Source organism: Drosophila suzukii, chromosome 2L (genome assembly GCF_043229965.1).
Source record: "Drosophila suzukii chromosome 2L, CBGP_Dsuzu_IsoJpt1.0, whole genome shotgun sequence".
Taxonomy (NCBI): Eukaryota; Metazoa; Arthropoda; class Insecta; order Diptera; family Drosophilidae; genus Drosophila; species Drosophila suzukii.
Window position 1 is genome coordinate 7,798,248 of NC_092080.1, and position 10,031 is coordinate 7,808,278.

The following is a 10,031-nucleotide window of genomic DNA, read 5'->3' on the forward strand; positions in this document are numbered from 1 at the left end:
TCGGGGATGCTATGGAAATTTTTAGATATAGAAAGTTACTAAAGAATATGCCTAAAAGTATGCTGCAAAAAAGTTGTCGTTTGGTACCCAGAATCTCGAAAATGTATGGATTTATATTCTTATATGCCTTATATGACTCTTAAAATCTAGACATTTTTCAGGCATTATTGTTAATATTTTATCTATAATCTATTCATAATTTGAAATAAGGAATATAAATGATAGTTCCCCCAGTAAGGGCATAGAAAGATTTTCCTTATTCGATTTCGATTTCGGGTCCTGCCATTAGTGTCTGGCGCGGTCCTGTCTGCTCCATGTCCTTGAATGAAAGTTCCGGCGAAAGTGAAAGTAGAACTCGCGACTCGATGCGCGACACATTTCGCACTACCCCTGCCCAACCCATTTCTATCCCATTCCCATACCCATTCCAATCTCCCTGCTTTCCCTTCTTTCACTCGCTCTCACACTTTCACTGTCGTCTTTCCTTTCTGGTCTATAAATTTCTATGGCCAAAGAATGCGTGTTTAATGGCCGGCATTGTGCGAGTGTGTGTGTGTGTGTGAGTCTGAGCTTTAGGCACGTGTGGATGGGGATTTCCCGAGCTCAGTTTTTCCCCCCTCATACGACGCTTTCCCACGCTGAGCTCCATTTATTATGCTTCAAAAATATTCGCATTTTTTTGCCGGTTGGTCCTTTGGAATTCGCTGCCTGCTGCAAATGCCATTTTAGAAGATGTTTTATGTGTGTGTTGACATTTTTATTGCGGCAACATGTGTCGAAATTCGGCTAGCTTGCCACCCCCTCTAACTACTTTCTACACCTCCCCCAAATTTTACCCTTAGTTCTTGTTTTGTCTCTGGGTTTTCCTGGATTGCGTGTGTGTGTTTGTGTTTTTGTGGAATGTGGCAAACGGTTTACATTGTACTTAGCGCAAGGCAAGAGTTAAATGTATTTCCAGGGATTTTCAGTGTCAGTATTTTCAGCTGTCGGATTAACGTAGTTACTATTACGTTTATGTCTTTTCGGAAAACTGTTTTGCGGTTTAGATGTGCTACTTTCCCTGCTAAAGTTGTTTTAATTACACGCGCTGATAGGGAAATTTAATTAAATTTTTAATGTTCTGATAATCCAGTTAAAATTATTGGGGAAAGTGATTTGAAAGTTTACGGGAGTATGAGCTTTGAAGTGGAATTAAAACTGTATTTAAAGTCTTCGTGTTAGAGTATATAGATCATTTTAATGGGTATAATTTGTTTACTGGGTCTAATAATGTTTAGAATTGGTTCTTATACCCGGTAGTAACATGACCCAAATAATTTCATACAACTAAGGTCCACCCTAATGTCCATATACACACATAAAATGCAAGTTTTTTTTACCTGAGTAAAACTCTTTCAGCAAACTTTTTAAATAATTAAACATATATCTGTATGGGCTTACACGGAACTCATTGAGTAAACGGGTATATTGGTTTTAGTCATGTTCATAGACATGTAGTATATACACATGTAAGTATTTGCCAACAGCCACTTGTAATTATCTCAAAACACTACAAAAATTGATAATTTGTTATTGTTTGATTTTGATAAGCAGTAAGAACAATGTAATGGTTATGAAGTCACACAGTAATTTTATCAACTAACTGGTTCGTTAACTCTAATAATAAATGTAAACAAAAGTGATTGCCCAAAACGTATGAAATGTTTTTGCGCATCATCTTTCAACAAATTTAATTTTCAACAGATATTAGTACAATAACCGAAGAAACTAAAAGTTTAAAAATTTTTGTTTTATATTTGAAATAAAAAATTAAAAAAATTTTAATTTGTTTTTCTTTAATATAGTAAAAATACCAGGTATTATTCGGTCGAGACCCTAGATTAACTTTTTTTTTGGCAAAATGCGTGACAAGAGCATTTAGAGATCCAGCAGTGAAAGTGTACCGCCCCATACTCGTTGTTTTTTTTTGTTTATTTTAGCGGACCCACAATTTGTAGCGCTTGGGAATACCCACACTGTTTGACTGACTTAAAAATACTTAACTATTTGAATCGCATATTGATTAATGCGGCTATTATTGCGCAATAACACCAACCGTCAAATAAAACCAGATGCGTTAGTTTTGCCGTATCGCCCTTTCCAAGGGCAGTGGGTTCAACAACCCTGCCATGACCGCCGAACTATTACAAACCGCAAATAGATTGCCAAGGTGAGCAGCCCCTTCAACTCGACCGATTGAGCTAGTGACGAATTTATTGGGATTATTTGTAGTGCCTCTGTATCGCCAACTGATCTGTTCACCAGAACTCGCTATCGGTTGTTGACCCATTTGTGAAATATAAAACAAACTGACGTAATTGTCTCAATTGTCATGTGTTAACCCGTCAATGGGATGGGGGAGTTCCCCAGCCACACATTTAAAAGATACACTCCACTGCTTTAGTAATGCGTAAAAAGTTTTTATGTTATATGTAATAGCTAAAAGTCATCGTCATCGCAACGGACATCCCCCATCATATGTGGCATTGAATCTAATTTGGCTGCTCTATCGGTCATTGAACCGATTTGCTTGCGATCGTCGCAATGATCGTTGCTCGCACGTCACTGAGATATTAACAAACAGGTAGTAACAGCATGCAAATGGGTTAGACCAGCCAGCTACCCTGTGAAGTAGGGCCACGTTTAGAGGGTTGCCAGTTAGAGAGTGACTGCTGCAGTTAAGAGAGCTTCCCCGAAGTGATTAGAAATAGCCATATCAGCCAGCGTATGGGCCAGAGTAAGAGTCTTACTAGCCAGGTATAAATATCACGCGCATCGTCATGGCCGTCGCACACATAAAAATGGTATTCAAGCAATCAAGCTGCTCGAGCTCATCGCTCTTTATCCGGGTGATCCTTATACCTATCCTGATCCTGGGGATAGGATTACCTGCTGTCAATGGTTACAGCTCAAAGGACCTGCTGACTTGGATGCAGGCTAGTAATTTTGGCTATCAGGTACTCCAGCAGGCTCTAAATGACAACCAATCTTCGAGTGTTTCGGAGGCATCCTGTTTGGCAGAGGTTCGACTTCTTCTCAAAGGAGCGGAGGCCAAATCCTTGCCAGCTCTTCGAGGTGAGATTATATTGGTTAGATCAAAAGGTGTACATTTACTTACTTTTCCTACTATACATTGCAGTTCTCGATGCCTGGGGAAAGTTTCCACAAGGCCTGCTCTACGGACACTTTATGGACATGGGCAACTATGAGTCCTGTCTCAGTTTGGACCTCAGTAAAAGTTTAGGAAGTAGTATCACCATCAACACTGGAGCCAAATACTGCTTGAGCCATCTACAGTTTGAGAGTCTTCTATTGCAATCAGTGGGTGCAGATGCCCTTACTTTAAGTATTGGCACCTGTATACCTTCGTCCTGCAGTGCCGCCCAACTTAATCGATGGCTTCATGGACATCTTCAGGATATGTTTGGCCAAAACTCAACTGGGGCTACTTTGGTACAGGAAAAGGACTGCTCCTTGAATCATGAAAACCCAATGGGTGGACTAGACTGGTTTGCTGTGTAAGTAAAAACAGAGTAGATCGTTAAAAAAATAATAGTATGGCGTACAGATGGGGTAATAGATCATATCTTCCAGCCTTTGTTTGCTTAAAACTTACGCAATATGCACTGGAATGACTGGTTGTGTGTGCTTAGACTTGTTTTGAATACCAATAGCATAAGTTAGGAGAGTGATCGTATGAACTGAAAGCTAAAGTCAAACCTAATGTTGAAAAATGTATTATTTATAGTAAAAATTAATATTCAATTATTTTTATTTCATAATAATTTGATATTAAGCACAAGTTAGTACTAAAACATCCATGGGTAACGGTCACATTTCGTTTTACCAAGGTGAACTTTGCACACTTGACTTTATCTGTGGTTCTTTTTTTGGCAAAGCAAAGAAGAAGCCGATAGCCAAATAATTGCTAAAATGGTATTTTTTAGTGAAAAATGTGAAATATTATATAACAATATAAATTTTATATTAATCTTTGATTATTCATATTACTAGAGTTCAATATTCAGGCTTTAACGATTTCTAAATATTCATGATATACTTATTTTTGTAATTTTTCAGATCTATTCTCATCTTGTTGTGCACTTTGGTTCTCTTGGCCACCATATTGGACTATGCCGAAGGTAAAATAAACTAAATGTTCATTTAAGATCACATTCTTATTCTAATTTTTTTATTTCAGTAGGTCCAAGTAAGCTTCTGGGTTCGTTCTCTCTTCGCAAAAATCTACCCCAATTATTGAAGACCTCGAGCACACATTCTCCCCGTGTGATTCCGTGTCTAAATGGCATTCGTTGTTTGACCATCATTTGGATCATCCTTGGCCATGGCTATATGTACTTGCTATTGGCGCCCAACATCAATGCCTATGATATTGTGGCCTGGGCTCAGACTCCTTTCTCTATGGTCATTCAAAGCGGTTCTACTTCTGTGGACACTTTCTTTTTACTAAGTGGACTGCTCCTGGTTTTGACCACTCTGCGTGAAATGGATCGGTGAGTTGGAGGTATTTCAGTTTAGGGTTCAATAGTAATTTATTATAATCCTTAGTACCAAAGGTCGTCTTAATGTGCCACTGATGTATCTGCATCGCTTTGTGCGTCTTACACCCGTTTTGGCTGTGGCGGTCCTCATCTTTATGACGCTTTTTCCCCGATTGGACAGCGGTCCCTTGTGGAAGCAGTTCACCAGCTCATCGGAACTCTGCAGCGAAACCTGGTGGGCCACTCTGCTCTATGTGCAAAACTATGCGGCTCCTGGTAAGATGGTAAGTCTTTCTTATAGGCCTTAGTTTTAACCTACCCCATAACATATATATTATCTATCTTACTCTTAAAGTGCTTGGGTCATTCCTGGTATCTGGCTGTCGATATGCAGCTGTATATTATCTCCCCTCTTCTTCTAATTGCCCTCTACAACTGGGGAAAAAAGGCTTTTGGAGGAATTGTCCTTCTGATCATGCTTCTTTTCGGATGTGTCTTCAGTATAGTAATGCTCCGTGATCTTCGAGTGTTTGACCGCCATGGGTAGGCATTAATACTGCGACTTAAATTAAGTTCCCCTCCTAAAAGCAATATAATTCTTAAATAGGAACCTGGGTGAGGATAGTTCCGAAATGCGGCTGATCTACTATACCACTCATGCCAGAGCCACTCCTTGGTTGATTGGGCTTCTTTTTGGATACTTTCTACACCATCAAAGTGGACAGGAGAGTCGCCTGCCAAAGTGGTTGGCGTTGGTATTGTGGATCCTGTCACTGTCTCTTCTGGCCACCGTGATCTTTGCCGTATATCCGTATACCCAGGATGGGGTGGGCGATATTTCCCCACTGAATGGAGCTTTCTATCTGTGTTGCAGTCGTATTGCCTGGCCCTTGGCTTTATGTTGGATCATCTGGGCCTGCCAGAATGGATTGGCGCCCATTATCAATGACCTGCTAAGCTGGACCTTCTGGCAACCCCTTTCCAAGTTGTCCTACTGTCTTTATATATGGCATCTTCTTGTAGAGACTGTTCACATAGGGCGTATCAAGACGAGTCTGCATTTTTCGGATTACGATGCTGTGAGTAGATCGAGATCATTTTCTTCTTTCATTATAATAATTATATATTGTTTATCTTTCTAGATCCTTCGCTTCTGGTCAGACTTTGGCATCACCATGTTTGTGTCCTTGTTCATGCATCTATTTGTTGAAGTCCCTCTGGGTCGTCTTGAGATGGAGTTGCTTCGAAAGCGCCAAAAGATCGAGGCCAATCCTAAAATTCCTCCTGTAGAAACATCAACTGAACTTGTTGAAGAGATAACAGCGACTAGCATTTCCCGCCAGAATTTAGTCAACCCCTAAGAAATGAATTTAATCATTGTTGAGTTTTAAATGTTGTACATATTTGTTAATTAAGTTGAACTGCCAGCTAAAGATGTAAATGCTATTGTGATTATAAACTGCAAATTGTGATTTTAAACAGCTTAAATTCCTTTATTTATTTATAATCATTTTAAGATTTATTTGGCATACATATGCTTTCAGATTTATCTATTTGTTGATATGTATGTGATGGCAGCAAAGGAAATCCCCGAAAGTATGCAAAGCAAATGTCAAACAAAACCTAAAATCACTTTTAAGATGACCGTTTTGCAAAAACATATCCGGCACTGAATTTACAACTTCCTCATTTATTATTTAGTTGCGTATTCAATTTAGTTATTCATGAAAATGTTCAAGCATGGGTTATTATACATATTTTATTAAGTGGAAACTATCATAAATATTTAAGTAAAAGCAAACATATGTAACTGACATGTAAGCTACATGCATGAAATATTTATAAGTCTATAGTTTGAAATCGTTCAAGATTCTAAGAATCTTGTTATTTTAGCTAATTAACTGAAATAAATATCTATATATACGTGCATAATATCTTAACTCTCAAAAATGTTCTCCCATTATTTTAAGCCCACATCACGTATGAACAATGTGCCTCACCCATATATCACAATCCTTTCAATCAGCTCGAAATGAGCAAACTCTGACCAATTTTTCCCCAACTCCACGAAGCTAAATCTTCACAGTAGACCCATTTCCCACAACAATTACCCTTTAACATACACAAATTCCACATCACGTATACGCCTCCATGGACCGCCCATCCGTTTGAAAATTGGTCGTTGGGTTTTTCGGGTGTTCGCCAGGCCATCATCCATCCAAAAAGTGTTTCCTGGGGGGCGGACATCTATGCAAAGCTAAACGTGCAGCAACTAACAACTAAATTTCATTAAACCGCAGCGCACAAATTGAACTACAACAAACCCACCGCCAAAACACCATCCTCATCAACATCAGCGGGCCAAAAACAGGAGGAGTTGGAAAAACAAATGCCGCTGGAGGGAAATTTAAGTGCCTTTGGCGACCAAACGAACCAATTTTGTAGCGGCCATTTCGGGGAGCTAAAGCTTCAAAAAAAAAAAAGTGGAGAAAAAAAGATGGCCAACAAAATGAAGCGGCATGAAGTTAATGCCGCAGACCAGAGCCATGTGCTCTATGAGGCGGCGGATGCCAAAAAGCAGCAGCCAGGACAACAACTCGTGCATGAAGCATCCCAGTGGGTGGGGGGGCCATAAGGGAGTGGGTGGTGGGAGGTGGTTGGGTGTTTGGGTGGCACAAGGACAGGGGGTGGACAAAAATCACGCAACGGAGCATGACAAGCAAACGCAACGTAGCGCATCCTGGCTGCCTTTTTGCCACGTTCCCAGGCCCGGGAACCCAGCATCCCGGACTCCTGGACAACTTCAAAAATGCTGCAGCTGTTCGATGGGCCAGTATCCCTTCTTACCCCTGGAAATGCTCCCCCTTGAAATAGCCCCCTTTTTGGGGCACCCGTTTCGCCACCCGCTCTCTAGTTCTGCGTGATAATAAAATGAAAACTTTGAACGCCCAAGTGAAGGAATGAAGCAAGATCGGAGACACTGGGAAGAATAAGAGGTATATAGAAAAATAAAATATTTTTTCGTACCGGAACATGATAAATTTGTAATCTCGAAAGATAGTTTTAATTTAGCTGTTAAGGGAAAACCTTTAAATAAGAGTATATGATTAATATTTAATTAATAAAGAAATGTATTTCAATGAAGAATTGTTAAGATCACTAAGATATTTAAAGACTTAAAATGTTTGTTAAATCTTTATTGTTCTAAAAAAAATATATACATTTATTTAAATAACATGAAAGGTTAAAATTAATTGGAACATATAAATGTATGTTCTTGATAATGTTGTCTTTTTAAACGACCTATATATAGGTTTAAAATATTTAAAATGCTTACTAAATCTTTTTTTTTTAAATATTTAAATACTTTTGAAATGATTATTAAATCTTTTCCTTTTGAAAAAATATATTAATTGTATCTAAATTTATTTAAATAACATTAAGGGTGAAAATAAATTGGAACATAAAAAGGTACAATCTTGATTATATTGTCTTTGTAAGCGATCAATATAGATTTAGCTTTAAATTAGCTTTATAAGTTTCTGAACTAATTTGAGCGTAAAATATTACTTATTTTGAACTCATTAAATCAGCTAAATATTTAACAAATCAAATTGAATTTTCTCTCAGTATGCTATGGCAGGCCAACAACTCTGGCTGTTCCTGGCGACCAACGGCGCACCGCATGTCTGGCATATTTAATTTATTTATTTTATGCAAATTTCGGATAATGTATCTGCGGCCGCAGGATACAAAATACAGAATACACAAGCACAAACAACGGGCGAGCGGAAACCGCAGCAGCAGGAGTAAATGTAACAACATCAAGGGGTTTTCCAAGGTGGAGTCAACCACTTTCCAGCCCAGCCCCAAGTCACCAGCCCCATTACCCATCCCCCAACCCCATTACCCATCTCCAGTCGAACAAAAAATGTTCCATAATGAAAGCAATTGTTGCCAAACCGCGCAGCGCACAAAATTATTCAGGATAGTTGGTGGTAGAGACACCATAACACCATAAACGGGGCACAGGACGAAGGACGACAGCTGGATGCGGTTGCCACAGCGATATTTAGCATTATACGCTTCATTGTCTAAAGTGGCGCCCAGGGAGAACCTCCACCTCTTATTGTATTTATTCAAAAGTTAGAACACCGCCTGCTTGCACTAACTACTAATGTGCGGTCCCCTCCATACACAAAATGGTGGGCGTGCGGAGCAAGGGGCGTGGCAGACCTGCGGCAAGTTCTATCCAGCGCCATTTGCTTTTTATTGTTCAAAAACTGTTGAAAAGTTTTGCCATAATTTTGCCAAATTTTTTTTACCATCTTACTCGTTTTAATCTATCGAAATTTGGTAGGGTTCCGTAATATTGAAAATTTGGGGAAAATTATTTGCTTTTGCAGATGGGAAAATGTTTTTATCTATTTTCGCAAAGGAAATTTCGATTTCTTAAATTGTAATGATAGTAAGTATGAACAGGTTGAAAATAGTATTATATTTTTGGTTCTATCGTTTTCGTTTTAAAAACATTGAAGAAAAAAATATACGTATTAAACGGATTCTTAATACATTGAAAAATATGAAGTGATATTATATTTTAGTTTATTTTATAACAATTTTTAATCCTACAATGGTTATTCGATGTTTAGAAAGGAGTTAAGAAATTTTAATATATTTGTTTTGGCATTAAATTAATTTTCCTGTTTTGGTAAAATTTTAATTTTTCATTTAGCTTCTCTTTTCAGTTCGCATAAAATGTTCGACCATGCCAGAATAAATATTACGTATACGAAACGTTGGCGGGTGGGGATTTTTACTAATTAAAATGGTTTTTCCGCTGACGCTGCCGCTCACCCCAGCCAAAGTTTATAATTCCCCCAACGATTTGCAAATGCACCAAAAGGAAATATACATTTATATACACACATTTAAATGGAACCATATTTCAGGCAGCTCATGAATAAGTTGGGCTCCTCATGCGAACTCAGCTCGTCCATAAATTAGCATTAAGAGAGCTCGGGGCGTGGATTTTGATGATTTTCGTGGCCATTTTTTTCCCCTGTCGAAGGAGACCACTATCACGTGCAGCTAATAAATCTGCCCGAGAGGGGCATTTAAAAGGATTACGAATCATCGAAGGCCTGTCCGGATAAAAGTGATTAAGTCTGACCACGACGTGGCAACCTTTTTGGCGTTCTTTCGTTTTTTTCGGCGATTTTCTTTATTTTTTTTTTGCTTTCTTTTCATTGAAGGGGTTTTGTTTTTCTGGCTGCGATGTTTGTGCAATTGTATGTGAAACATTTCGGGACTTTTAACCCTTTTTTATGGGTCTGACTGGGGTCGGAGGTCTTGGACTGTCGCTTGCAGTCCATTTACCTGCACAATTGAATGATTTCCTAAGCCCCGGACTGGGGTGAAGATATAGCCTAGATGGTTTTTGGGGTTGCTGGCAAAAAGAGTGCGCAGTTTATTTATTCTTTGAGTGGT

The 10,031-nt window shown here is 38.8% G+C and overlaps 1 protein-coding gene across 1 annotated transcript; it reads left to right on the top strand.

Annotated features, from left to right (window-relative positions):
- Positions 1 to 2,819: 2,819 nt before the first annotated feature.
- On the top strand, positions 2,820 to 6,022 carry LOC108008706 (nose resistant to fluoxetine protein 6). The gene is made up of 8 exons (XM_017072614.4): positions 2,820 to 3,114; positions 3,179 to 3,557; positions 4,120 to 4,181; positions 4,244 to 4,553; positions 4,609 to 4,825; positions 4,897 to 5,084; positions 5,149 to 5,620; positions 5,684 to 6,022. Exons 1-8 carry the CDS (start codon positions 2,820 to 2,822, stop codon positions 5,900 to 5,902), a joined length of 2,142 nt encoding a protein of 713 aa, XP_016928103.4. The 3' UTR covers positions 5,903 to 6,022.
- The last annotated feature ends 4,009 nt before the right edge of the window (positions 6,023 to 10,031 follow it).